The sequence below is a fragment of the Limulus polyphemus genome, unplaced genomic scaffold (assembly GCF_000517525.1).
Source record: "Limulus polyphemus unplaced genomic scaffold, Limulus_polyphemus-2.1.2 Scaffold398, whole genome shotgun sequence".
Classification (NCBI taxonomy): domain Eukaryota; kingdom Metazoa; phylum Arthropoda; class Merostomata; order Xiphosura; family Limulidae; genus Limulus; species Limulus polyphemus.
Genome location: NW_013666008.1, coordinates 29,208 through 44,035, shown reverse-complemented (window position 1 = coordinate 44,035; position 14,828 = coordinate 29,208). Strand labels below are relative to the sequence as shown.

At 33.6% G+C, this 14,828-nt stretch overlaps 1 protein-coding gene across 1 annotated transcript in view; it reads right to left on the bottom strand.

Moving 5' to 3' along the window:
* LOC106457962 overlaps positions 1-14,505 on the bottom strand; it is a 42,170-nt gene extending 27,665 nt beyond the window's left edge. Inside the window, exons 1-2 of the mRNA XM_013917407.2 lie at positions 14,254-14,505; positions 11,758-12,020 (exon numbers count right to left, since the gene is read on the bottom strand). Of these exons, the coding sequence (XP_013772861.2) occupies positions 11,758-11,943 (186 nt within the window). The 5' untranslated portion in view covers positions 11,944-12,020; positions 14,254-14,505. The remainder of the gene's footprint in view (positions 1-11,757; positions 12,021-14,253) is intronic.
* Between the last annotated feature and the right edge of the window lie 323 nt (positions 14,506-14,828).

Below are 14,828 nucleotides of genomic sequence, written 5' to 3'. Positions count from 1 at the left end.
CTAGCATATACTTTCAGTAATAGTATATTTTGGATGAAAGCTAGACTGAATGACACTGGTATAGCTTTGGAATCTGCTATATACTTTCTAGTAATAGTATATTTTGGATGAAAGCAGACTGAATGACACTGGTATAGCTTTTGGATCTGCATATACTTTCAGAATAGATATTCTGGATGAAAGCAGACTGAATGACACTGGTATAGCTTTGGGATCTGCATATACTTTCAGAATATATATTTTGGATGAAAGCAGACTGAATGACACTGGTATAGCTTTTGGATCTGCATATACTTTCAGAATAGATATTCTGGATGAAAGCAGACTGAATGACACTAGTATAGCTTTCGGATCTCTGTATACTTTCATACTGATATTTTAGATGAAAGTAGTCTGGGTGACACTAGTATATTTTTGTGTCATCCCTATAAACCGGTGCATTTTTGTTAACTGTGAGAAATGTAATGTTAACCTTTTGTCATGTTATTTTTGACACTTTTGCGCATTCTTATCAACTAGTCTAGTTATGATTAAGGGATTTCTGTGGTTTTTACTCTTTTGTTGAATAAAAACCATTTGTTGTTGTTGTTCTAATACTTGAAATTTAACGCTTATCTGAACTTCCTTGTCCGAAATTTCAATAAATAAATATAAGGTGTATGGGGTATGTTTAGTAATAATACATGTTTAGCTCAGTTGTATGACGTTTTTCAGCGATTAAACTCATATGACTTAGTCAGAGAAGTGTTGTGTAAAACAGTAAAGTAAAAAAGAAAAGCTATTTTTGTAAATAATCGTCTTATTTTTCATATTTTTTGCCGGTCTTGATTAATTGTTCTAAGAACTTATGAGTGAAAGTAAAAAGGAAAGTATTATAACATGTCAAATACACTATATCTGTCATGCCGAGTGCCGACGAAGTCTTTTGTTCAATACCTGGGCTCATCAGGCCGGCTGGGATAGACAAGGTATTGGTCTAGGCGCTAGTGATATCATCAACTTTCATGAATTATTATCCATTTCATTTACAATCTAGATTTTTAATATAAGGATCAGTAATACAATATTACTTATCTATTTATTTCTAGCACAGATTATTTATTTATTGCTATAAATATTTTTACATGAATGAACTTTACTATCATTCAGAATAACTGGCAAGCCAGCAAGCTAGTCTGTTAGTTTAAGCTTCAGTTTCCCTTTATCTTTTCTGTTGTTATTTGAACATAATTCACTATAATGAAGAAAGTTCAAAAACATAAAGTAAAATGACATAAATTAGTTGTTTAATCAACGAGATTATTGCATAAAAGACTGTTCACGTGCTATGTAATCAGGGAAGATGGGTATTCTTATCTTTCTGTTGCTTGATCTCTCGTTTAACCACGAATTATAAAGATGCCAAAGAACTGGAAGCAAAGTAAAACTATGGCAGAGTACTTGTTTTAAAGTGTGCCGTTTTTGTCCTTTCTAGGTCAGTATTACAGTAAGATACAGGATTTGAAATGTTTTCACTCAAACTTGTACTTGGCCACTCCCTCTTTAAACATAATAGACTGACCGGTTTAACTCGATCTAAATCACCTTTTTTTTGTTTTTTCTAACAAAACATATTTTTCTTGTAGTTTGCTCTTTCAACGGTTCACCAACACTGAGGTTGTTTTAAACTAACTGTTTGCTAAAACTTTCAAGCCGTAAAAGTGGGTGTCAACGTTCTTTTCTTATAGTGTCTTAGTTTCGGAGATCTGCGTAAAGCTTAAAAGTTTTGAATGAATATACTAGTAGGGAATCAATTAGTCAACAGTACCCACTGCCACCTTTTAGGCTACTCTAATCAAAAAGTGGAATTTGACTGCTACTCTTATAGCATATCTACGGTCACAAAATACGGAGAGCGTTTTCGCGTCAACGGGACGCGAGCCATGTACTCTCATATTCACAGTCTGTCATGCTAATCGCTATTCCACGCCCAGTCCCTTTTAGTACGACCATGTTTCTTACAGGTAGAACACGCTCAATGCAGGTACTTTGTAATTAAAATATAAAAATAAACAAATAAAATGTGTAGAAAATAAAAAATATATCGCCAATGGTCTTCATTAAAATTTAAGCTTTTTTTTTAAAAGGCATGATTTTTAAAGTCGTTTCAAGAAAATATTTAATAATCAAGGTTAATAATTTATAGAGATGTTTCTGCTGTTGACTATGTTCAAATGGTATAATGTTGCTTTTTAAATGAGAAATAACACTGATGCTACAATGTAAAAGTGTCAAAATTAATAGAGAGGTTTGAATTCTCGTGTGGAAACTAGTTTTATTATTTTTATATTGATATTTATTTTAATCATATTTCACCACTGAAGAGAGAAAAATGTATCATCCTAAAACGCTCGGACTACTCTTTTCTCATAATATGACCTGTATAATTTTATCCTATTCAACATCTAAGTATTATAAGTCTACTTTGCGCGATACAAAAGAGTACATATTTTCAAAATAATGCACCTTTTTGCATGGAGTCTCTGAGGTCATATTGGCTTAAGGAAATGGTTGCTCTGTTAAGCTTGTTGTAAATGAATGACAAAGGATTGGCGTGTACAAACAGTTCTATCTGCAGTCAGAAAACTTGTAGTTATTCTTACACTAAACGTCTCACATTTGTTTTGTTCCTCGTATACGTGGGCCGAGTGGAGCCTACTGGTTAGCGTGCCTTACTATGCATCTCTTGATTCTATGTTCGTGTCCCGTTACCATTCATCCCACCCCACAAAAAAATATCGCATTCTCCACTTTAAGGTCATTGGCGCGTTATAAGTCAAATCCCACTATTCTGTGAGACAAGAATAACCCAAGAATTAGTGGCGGATGCTGTTTATAGTTGTCTTCCTTTTAGACTATCAGCTCAAAATTAAGCACGGCTGTCGCAGATATCCCGTGATGGCTTTGCGCGAATATTCAAAAACAAACCTAAGATATGCGCATCCTTCGGTAGCACAGCGGTAAGCTTGAAAACTTATAACGCTAATAGTCGTGGTTCGATCTTTGCAGTGGGTATTATACAGATAACCCATTCTGAAGTTTTGCTCGTAACAAACAAACAGTCCTTGGACAAGCGACTTTTGGGATAACCTTCTAATTGAGATAACATGTTTACATATACAAAAAAAAGTAACTTTTCAAAATCAAGAAAATTATTTCAATAAAAAGATTAATTCTCTGACTGGTGTTTACTTTTTCTTTGAATGAGCAAAAATAGTAATAATAATACACACTTCTACTTTAAAGAACAACATCGTGTTACCAAAATGTCAAGAAAATAATCTTACAGCCATCAACCTTTTCATTTCATATATACTGTAATTGTAGTATAATTCATCAACGATTTTCTTAGCATGTCGTCCGCCCTTAACCTCCATTATACCAGACCATGGGTTAATTTGATTGTCCCAAGTGCTCAGCCCGGTAGAAAGCCAACTGTAACAATGGTAACAGAGCTGCATGGAAAATTGTTTCGTAAACATCGTCCAGCTGTTTGTCTTTAAACCACTAAAATACACGGTTCCATTACTTAAGAAATGTGTCAATTTTACGAGTGTTTTGGTTCAGCACTAACGAGACAAATACGTACCTCTCGGTGGTTTATAAGGAATGTAACATAATCAGTAAGATTGATGAGGGAAAATACAGTATATAGGTTAATTTTTGGTACTTGTTGCAATCGATCCAAGCTAAAGATTAAACCTCGTTCAAGTAACTAGGATGTCTGTCCCTCTCTATCTGACCTTGGCATAGCCAGGTAGTTAGGGCGCTCGACTCGCAATCTGCGGGTCTAGGGTTCGAATTTCCGTCACAAAACATGCCCGCCCTTTCAGCCGTGGGGCTTTATAATGTGACGGTCAATCCCACTATTCGTTGGTAAAAGAGTATCACAAGTGTTGACGGTGATGACTAGCTGCCTTCCCTCTAGTCTTTCATGCGAACTTCCAAACAAACCAAACCCTCCATATCTTTACTGGATAGGAAACACTTGGCACACTATAATTCTAATCTTTTTAAGGTATGCGCCTTTTTGCTTAAGCTTTTATAGCTTGAACGAAGGATAAAAAGTATTTTGTTCATGTAAGTGATATCATTGTAAATGCTCCTATTATTTCAGCCCATAATCCAGTGTTCTAGGACGATAGTTATTTGGATATAAAGGTACCACGGTATTTAAGTACGTTATTTTATGAACTTTGTCCACAAATATCAACTATATCTATCGTGGGTCTGGCGTGGTCTGACGACAATGTGTGAGTCGCGGATTCAAATCCTCCCCACCAAACATGCTCGCCCTTTCAACCATAAGGGTGTTACAATGGTACGGTCAATCCCACTATTCGCTAATGAAGTGTCGCCGGAGGGTTGGCGGTGGACGGCTTTGTCTATTTTCCTCTAGTGTATCATTTCTAAATTATGGACGGCTAGCGCAGACAGCTCTCGAGTAGCTTTGCACGAAATTCAACAAACAAAACAAATACCTAACGTTGGTTGTCATTGGATTTAAAACTATTTTATAGTGGCGTCAACTGTGTAACTGTACTTAAGGTGAAACGTGAAGTTAATTTGTGAAATATGTGTGTGCATGTAAAATATTGTGGTTGATACAGAATTTACATTGTCAAGGACAGAAACAGTGGAATATAAAGAAAATGCGTCACTTATAGATCAGTGTGCCACGTCACTACTACAGAATGGGAGAACAGTCGCGAAATCTACCAATTTCAAAAGAAAGAGCGTTGGGATCAAGACTAGTCTGAAGCCAAGACAAAAATTTTATAATAAAAATAACTGGGAAAAAATATACAACTTGTTAATAATCCAAAGCTCAGTCTTCAGCTGTAACTTCTCATTATAATACATTTCTGTTTTCCTTTTTGCCAACTTGAAAAACAAAGACACATGAAACCAACGTACCAATATATTTTGAGTTTTCACTATGATAATTAGGTTTTTATAGAGTTTATTGGATTTACGTTCTTACTTTGTGGTGATATAGCTTATCAACTAATTAATGTCCTATGTTTGGAACTATTTTGAACTTTCAATAAACTCTTCACGTGTAACTCGTTAAATGGCCTGGTGGTTAGGGCACTCCACTGGCAGTATGTGGGTCGCGAGGTCGAACCACTTCGTTGAACATGTTTGCCTTTTCAGCCGTGGGAACATTATAATGTGACGGTCAATCGCACTATTAGGTATTAAAAAGTAGCGCAAGACTTGGCGGAGGGTGTTATTTACTAGATGTCTTCCCGCTATTTTATCACTTCAAAATTAGAAATGTCTAGCGCAGATAGCTCTCATGTAGTTTTGCGCGAAATTCAACAAACCAAAACTCATAGTACAAGAACCTGATTGATTTTTTTTTTACCAACCTGAGAAAAATAGCATCCAAACTGAACCTTTCGCACTCTTGAAATATAAATTTGTAGACATTTGTAACAGCAAAAAACACTCGAAACGCTTGTCGAAAACAGAAGGGCGAAATGGGCTCAGAACAGATTACCCACAACAAACTTCAACAGTTAATACACATGTATGTGGTTAAAAGAAACATAAAGTGATCATTCAACCTCTTAGTCACATGAAAGCAAACATGACGTTCCCATCTGTCCCAAGACATATCCACCTAACCATCATGAGCCATGTGCTGCCTCCTATAAGTCTTACAAGAGAGCGTTAACTGAAATTTCAAACACGACAAAAACCAGACCCTCAAGTGGTTGAAGACTGTGTGGAAAAACACTTCATATCCCCGAGCTTATGTGAAGTACTTGATACCCAACGTGAAATAACTAACCATAATATTCACTTTCCTTAGCCTAAAATAGTACCACCGGGTGCACATATAGGCTAGTCAATAATGTTCCAGCAATAACGGTGGGGCCATCTACACAATAGATTTCTAAAATAACACCAGTCCTCATTTTTGTTTATATAATCAAATCGTCTTTAAGAATATTGTTGATAAACCCGTTTCTGTTCATGAAAAAATGGAATGTCTCTTTGGAGTGAGATTATTCTTTTTATATGTCAATAGTTTTGTTTTTATTTTTTCTAATACCCGCGTGCCGAAGTGATGAAAATCTACGCCTAAGAACTGAGATATTTGTTTAGGAATCGTGGTTAGATGGACCAAATGTACGTTAAGCAAAATTGATTGTTCCGGAAATCTGAAAATTCTTGATGGATGAAACAAGTTCTATGGATTAAAAAACAACACTTTTGATTGATGTAACAAGTTCTATGGATTAAAAAAACACTCTCTTGATGGATGGAACAAGTTCTATGGATTAAAAATACTCTCTTGACGGATGTAACAAGTTCTATGGATTAAAAAATACTCTCTTGACGGATGTAACAAGTTCTATGGATTAAAAAATACTATCTTGATGAATGGTACAAGTTCTATGGATTAAAAAATATTCTCTAATGTTCAATAAGTCACTGACTAGATATCGTTTTTTTACAGCATGTTAGTAGAGTGTTTCTAAGCTAGTCTATCACAGACAAATCATTTAAATATTGTCCTTCACAATAATAGTTCCAACAATACATTCTCCTTTGCTTTCGCTCATGGGTTCTTAGAATTATGTAGTTGTTTAGCCATTTCTTTATTGTATCACCAAAATACAAAGTGTACAGTAGTTTATATTATTGTAACTGAAGTTGATCTCATGTTAGTGTACTACATAATTTTACCTTAGAAATAACGAGCAAATAATATCTCAAAGGTAGCGAGAGTTAGACCTTTTAGGAGTTAAAATGAATTAAAGATCAACTCATAACAAGCTTCCGAACAACAGAAATAAGTCATATCTAATAAACAATAGGTACTTTAACGCAAAGATGTTGAAAACGATACAAGAGATTTACAGGGAAACAAGAAACAGGAGATACAATATAGATAGATAGAAGGCAGGCCGAAAGTTTTGAACACAAATAGGACCTAGACAATGGTACTCATTAAGCCCAATAATTTTCAGAAAAGGAGTGGAAGGAAAAAATGGAGATACTATGATTGGAAGAAGTAAGATTTATTGATTAAGTTTTGCATACAATATAGTTATAGCTTCATATAATAAAGAATTGTAAGAGATGACTGAAAAGTTATATAGATATATATATAGATAGAAATAAGCCCATATTAAATTTAAATAATTCGAAGATTATGGTATTTCGAAATGGAGGAAGAAACGGGAAACTGAAATGTAAGAATCAATAAATAGAGGGATACTGGTTTACAAGTAGAAACGGACTAGAAAAAGGATATAATGCATTAATGCGCAAAGGCGCAGAGAGCTTTAAATGTAGCGATGAGTATAACAAAGATAAGTGAAATTTAGCTCTTTAATATGTTAGTTGGACCAATGGTAATGTATGGGTTAGAAATATGGGGATGGAATATAAAGAAGGTAGAAAAAATACATGAAATTGGTGCTAGGAATAATAAAAATATGCCGGATTATGTATGATAATTTAAAAAAAAAAACACTGAATGTAGAAATAAAAGTATGAAAAGAGGTTGGGGATACGTTTCAGAAATGGTAAGAATGAATGATGACCCAAAAAATGACTGAGATAATAATGTGAATTAAAAATAATTAAAAGAATAAATGGGAGATAGGGATCAGAAGAGTATGTGAAGGTGTTGGAAGTACAGAAATAATAAAAATGATTAAAAAACAAGTACATATAAGAGATATACAGAAAAAAGTAAAAAAAATATAGAAAAAAAAATCGAACAAACTATAAGAGAACTGGAGTGCAGTAAGATAGTCTAATTATTACGCACACCATAAAACGGTGACAAAAACTGGAGAGATGGAATATATGAGAGAACGAGAAAATACATACACGTGTTAAATTATGAATCAGATGCGGAAATATTCATAGAGGACAAGAAGTATGGAAGAGTCTAAAAAATCGGAAGTTTAGGAGATGTAAGGAAAAATAAGAGACAATGGAACACATATATATGGAAATGTGAAGAGATGTAAAAAAATAAGATAGAAATAATATGAATGGATTGAAGAGGAAATAAATCACAAAGGAAATGTACAGGTATATTGATAAGTTTGTAAAAGAAGAAGAATTAAAATAGTAATATATATGTGTGTGTGTGTTTTTTTATAAGAAAGTCACATCAGGCTATCTGCTGTATCCACCAAGGGGAACTGACTCCCTGATTTTAGCGATGTAAATCCGTAGACTTACCGATGTACCACCGAGGGACATAGTAAAAAATACGTAAATAATAATATTGAATTAGACGTAAAATATATTTAAAATAATAAAAAATAATAATATAATCAATGCACTGTATAAAATTATGTACCTTTTTTCTAAAGGTAAACTTCTGCAAGGAAAATAAGTTCAATGCAGTTCAGTACTTCAATGGAAACACTACTTGACTCAGCATCAATTGATCTTGATTTAGATTTTGTTAGGTAGTGCGGGCTAATATATTTCCACCTTACAGTACACATTACCGCAAGACGAAAAAAAAGCAGTGGTGCTTGGCTTAATTAGAAACCTGAGTGAAAAGGGGCGAACTATCTTTCCAATGAAACAATATAAAGATAATAGTGTATGAATAAAACTAAGCCGATTTTCACACTTACAAGATGTATCGCAGGGCATGATCTATCATAGACTTTGTTGTGCTTATGGGAATGGTGTGTGTCTAGTAACAATGGCACAAATCATGATATCAAGTGTGTAAAAATCATAAACACAAAATCTAGCTGCATTTCTTTATTTTTGAGAAACAAAAGTGACGTTTTAATGTGCCATTTTTTTCCACTTTGCATTACTACAGGTACCATTATCCCCAAAACGTTTATCATGGGTACCATTTTCTCTGGATTCGTTGAGAACAAATACAACTCGTAATTAGGTTTCATTGGTTAGGATGTGGGTTTTAATACCAGTGATAAACGACCTTATATGGGTTTCAGTATTCAAGGAAACATAACATTATTTTTTTATATTACAAATAAAACAACCGTAACGCTGTAGAACTGAATTAAAAGCCAATTTTATATTTGTAATGAGAGTAAAATAACGTCTTTTAATTACGATATCAAGAGGTTTGTGATAGTACAAACAAGTTTTTGTCTACAGTGGATTGTTTTTATTTTTGCCTCAAACGTAATATTTTATCCTGTTTGATAAAGTGCTTCACAATCTAATAGAAAATCAACATGAACACAAACAGACGGTGTTAGCTGGATTATCAAATACTTTTTGGAATCTTTAATAACAGCATTGTTTGCTACCCTAACACTGGCCCTGTTGAAATCAAGACAGTGCTGACTGCTGCTCATCCATAGAGGTTGTCAGCACAACTTTTTACACCATTTTTTTTTATTTTTTTACTGACGATATCACGCTCTGCTTCGACCCTGATTGCAGCATCCACCGAGGGACTATCTCCAATCTTCGTGTTGCAAATACTCAAATTTATTATGATACATACTAATCTAATACAACTATAAACTGTTTAGTTTGTAGAGTTTTGAAGCTCTTGGAACCTAGACCCGAAAAAAATATGAAACCCTTTTAAATAATACTTAGTCTACTGTATTTTATTCACACATCACATAAAATGTTAGCCCCCTAAGCTAATACAACTTGCACGTATCAACGTAAAGAGAGTAACAGCAAACAGGCCAACCCCCTGAGGCAAGAATCCTGGGCTCATTTGAATACAGCTCCTACCCGTGGGTATGGCCTTGGGTTGTTGCTTTCTCTCACAGAAACAGGTAGGTCATCATATTCGTGTTGTTTTCGTGAGGCTTAATTACACGCTTACATGACTAACTCACAATGAAGTATAATTAAATCCATGGTTTGGAGTTTGTGGATAATTTCTTTTGCTGTAAGTTTATGAGCACTTTCGTTTACTGCAAGTTTATGGACCCTTTCGTTTGCTTAAAGTTTGTGGATACTTTAATTTGCTGAAAATGTATAGATACTTTAATTTGCTAGGCTTATGGATACTTTAATTTACTGCAAGTTTATGGTCACTTTCGTTTACTGCAAGTTTATGGTCACTTTCACTTGCTGCAAAACATTATTTTTTTATATTTTTCCAAAAATGGAATGTTCTCTAGTATTGATTTTTCAAAAGCCTGCTAATCAACTCCCGACAAATCTATTTTGATGTGCCAGTATACTACGTTTCACACACGCACACAAATCAACAACATATATTGCTAAATTTATAAACCGAACAGACAAAACTTCTTCCTTTCAAAAGCAAAGTGGGAAGTCTACGTATCAGTTGGAGTCTTTTAAATTACTTATAAACTGAAATTACAACTAAGGTTCGCGCACAGCTATTTCTCCATTCAGAATTTTCCGAATGTTTTTCCATTATATTCAAAGAGAATAAAAAATCGTAAGAGGCTCCAGCAACAACTGATAGTTCTAATTACCTAAAATACTCTTCATCTTCCCCAGAATCTTTAGTTGGAAAGATACTATTCTGGTTTGCAAGTCTTAAAACTACATGTATTACCAAGATGCAGATGTATATGCTCCGCATTATCAGCTGTGGAAGAGTTATGAGAGAGAGACGTTTGATCCCGATTTTCGGCTCAAAGTCGAACAATGCCTTTGTGGCGGCGAGAGGTACTAACTGGCTGCTTTCCCTTTGGTAGGTAGTTCAAAATTATACTTGAATACTAGGAGTCTCGGACCTGGCCACTTAGCTCATATGTGCATAAGGTACCGATCAACTTGAAAATGATTTCAGTTAACTGATCTAGGGTAATTTTAAACAGATATTTTGACATATAACGAATATAATAAAACTTCAAAAATCAGCTAAAATTATTGAACTTTTCTCAAAACGCTAAAAAGAAGACTTCAGTCCGAGTCGAGTATAAGCTTTTTTTACTCATATCCGCATAAAATAAATCTAAGTTTTGATTTTACCTCCATATATTACTAAACCTTTATGAAGTATTTTTGATGGCAACATTTTTCTAATTTTAAAAATTACTAAGAACAGTCCAGGTTCTATTGTTTTTCACAAGCATAAATCGAAATATAAATAATATGAGGTGAAGCTATAATGATGCCATCATCCTGTCAAAATCCTTAGTCTTACATCCCCCCCCCCCAAAAAAAATTATGTGGAATGAGAGAGAGATAGAATAGAATTACTGTTTCAAGTTTATTGATACATATTAACGATTTCAAAATGTATTTGTCTTGGTGTTTCATGTTCAATAATATCACACATATTAATATCGCAACATTTAACTGGAGAGTTAGGCTTTACTATTTTATAAAATATTTTAAAATACTTTGAAGATATATAAATAACATCTGCATTTTGTTCTTATTCACATAGTTTGAAAACAATTATAATATATATATATATATATTATTGGACATTTTGGTTTAATTATGTCCTAATATTCTTATTCACGTAGTTTGAAAACAATTACAATATATATATATATTATTGGACATTTTGGTTTAATTATGGTCCTAATATTCTTATTCACATAGTTTGAAAACAATTACAAAATATACATATATATATATATATTATTGGACATTTTGGTTTAATTATGTCCTAATATTCTTATTCACATAGTTTGAAAACAATTACAAAATATACATATATATATATATATTATTGGACATTTTTGTTTAATTAATTACGTCTCGGTATTCTTATTCTACAAAGTGGATTCTTACCTGCACTGCGCTGTTTAAGAAACAGTTGTTTTGGCCAGGCATGTTGAGCAGACCTTTAAAATAGCCAATGGACATAGAATCACGCGGATTCATAAACATTTGTGGTTCGGCATTCGTCACATTGAGAGCTTGCGTTGGTGATGGGGCAGACCCATGGACAGGAGTCGGGGCTGGAACCATTGGCATAAACTTACTAAACAAAAGGATTTGGTTAAATTGGATGATGAAACTTGTGGATCACCGCCTCATCATTGATCTTCAAGCTAGAAAGTAAAATAAATTATTTATGTCCTAAAGTACAACCTAATTTTCCATATTTTCTAAAGAATCATACTTCAGGCTTCAAATGCTTCTATTATTCACTGTAATTCCAATTACAGAAAGAATTTTAGTGCATTATCAAAATATATGATCCATTCCTACGTTATTGTAGATCTTCGAAGATACTTATGTAAACTACCTTTTTACTGTATTCAATCTGCGGACCGTTAAAAAAAAAGACAAACATCCCAGTGACTTTTGGTAGTATCGTCGACAAACTGAGCTTATTAACCAATCAGTTAAAGGAAACAGGTGTTAAAAGGCCAACAAAAATTATTCTAGCAGTTTAGAGGATTGTGTTCTTTTCTTTCGATATATTGTTGAAATAAGTAGCGTAACGGTTTCGACCTGGCAATGTCTTTCACTTCCACTGACGACTGTAGGAATGGAATAATCAAACACACTTCATGCTTTGTGAGTTAGACCAACAATATCTCGTCACACTTTCTAACCCAGTGCCCTCTTCAAACCATTCATAAAAGAATTAATCTAATTATTCTTGAGCCGAAAAATGTATCATGCATAAAATAAAAACAGCTAATGTTTTTAACTTACGGCACTACGAAAAAAATCACTTAACACTGAAAAAAATACTTAAGAAACTAGATAAAATAAAAGTAAGAAGAAACATTAATATTTTTCTGTGCGTATGTCTGTGAAACAGTAATTTACTAGTCGCTTTCGAAACTACATTTTTTTTTCATTTTCACAACATATTTACAAGTTTAGAAAATTGATAACTTACTTCATTTATTTTCCAAGCCAAAATGAAAACTTTAATTGTTTCCAACATAATAAGTCTGAGTAAAATGTTGTTAAAGGATCATCTGATAGGTAAGTAAAAAAAAAAAATAGATGAACAGGTGATATTAGCTGGACTTGTAGCGTCAACAAGTTGTGATTACACGTGATTACTGTTGTTCTTTCGTGTAATAATTAAGTTTGTAGACATTAAAAAATACTACTTCATAAACATTGAATTTATTACACGGAGAAACTTCTTTGCAGTTCTGGCCGTAATACACATTAATACGTATTTCCCACTGAAAATAGTTAATCGGTAAAATTTATTTTTTCTTTTGGTATTTATGTAATCGTCAAAATTTATCTCTTGTGTGTTATATTTATCAGAACGTCAAAATTCACCTCTTACGTGTTACACTTATTTCATCAACAAGATTTACTTGTTACCTGTTATATTTAATTTACAATAACCACCCTTTTTCGTGTTATATTTATTAGAAACAATATACCGTCAGTTAGTGCACAGAAAACGAGGCGTGTTTTTAACCCAGGTCTAAACCAGTTTTCAAAACAATATATACAAGAACAATCAATTTATAAGTATCTTGCCTTAAAGTTGGTACTTAACCAACAACTTATTTCTATGGGTTGGCCAGTTATCTGTAATACACTTACTTTCTCTTTCAAGAAAATTCTACAATCCATAAAGGGTGTTAGCCTCTTGTCAATATTAAAATGTCACGAACAATTAGCGACCTAAATTTAATCAAGTTTTGTTACACACGTGCTCTACGAAAAGGTGCATGTAATTGGAGTTATGAAGACTAAATCAACTGAAGACGAACATTTCTAGACCTTTGACATCATTCATCATAAAACATTGGAAGCTGTAATTAGAAATATCGTTGCACACTGGAAAAAAGCCTATAACGAGAATAGAATCTGATTTCATGGAACACATTATTGTCTATTGTATTAGAACATTCGTGCTTTTTTATCTATTGCGTTTTTACTGGTACTCTATAAACTTTGAGGATCACCCCTTATGTATATGCATATCTACCAGATTAACATAATTAAATGATTGTCACAAAATATTTTATCTTTGAATATTTTTTTTCTCTAAAAGGATTATAATACACAACTGAAGTTAACGGAGTACGTCTTCTAAATATGTGCACGTTTTAAGAATTATATTGTTAGAAACTGTTCGATGCCAGAGAACGAGGACGCTTAATGATTCGTACTTAAATCATCAGAAACATTATTACCATAATGGCCTGTCGCTGAGAAACAATGCTGTTGAACCTTATATTATATACATCCATTGCTAGGTAACATAATGCTCTTTACAGTAACCTGTTGCTAGGAAATGAACGGACATACGGTTACAATATGTTTAAAAAAGATACTACTACTTTAATTACTTACTAGAACATCTTGTGATGCAGTAAATAGACATTTGTTCTCCATAGCGTAATTCCAGTCTTGGCTTAAACTGACAAAAAAAAGCACCTTTCCCTTAGGGTGACCTTGGTTCTTTCTGAACGCTAAACCACCGAAGATAAAGCCTGAGTATAGTTGCTATGTTATTTTTCTTAAAACGTACCAAATGTTTGCTTTACTACCTAATAAGTGCTTTAGTCCGAATTACTTTGAAATAAATGCATAAACAGGTTTGTGGTACTATCAACTTTTGAAACTCTGTGCTTAAGTTTCAGTAACTTCTACACCTGTATTTCAACACAAACATTGCTACACATAAACGAGTTTTACCTGCGTCCTCGAAAAACACTAGTAGCGCCCTCATGCGGGACGCTAAACAGAGATTGTGCGGGTAGAATACCTGTTGATTTGTTCTGAAATAGCATGCGCTGGCAGACCGTGCTGCCAATTTTGTCCAATCAGAGGAGAGAGAACTTAAAGTGGCGTCACATAAGACCCACTAGAACAAGACACCTTGTTCGTCGTCTAGATCAGCTGATTAGTCCTACGCTTGCTTCAAG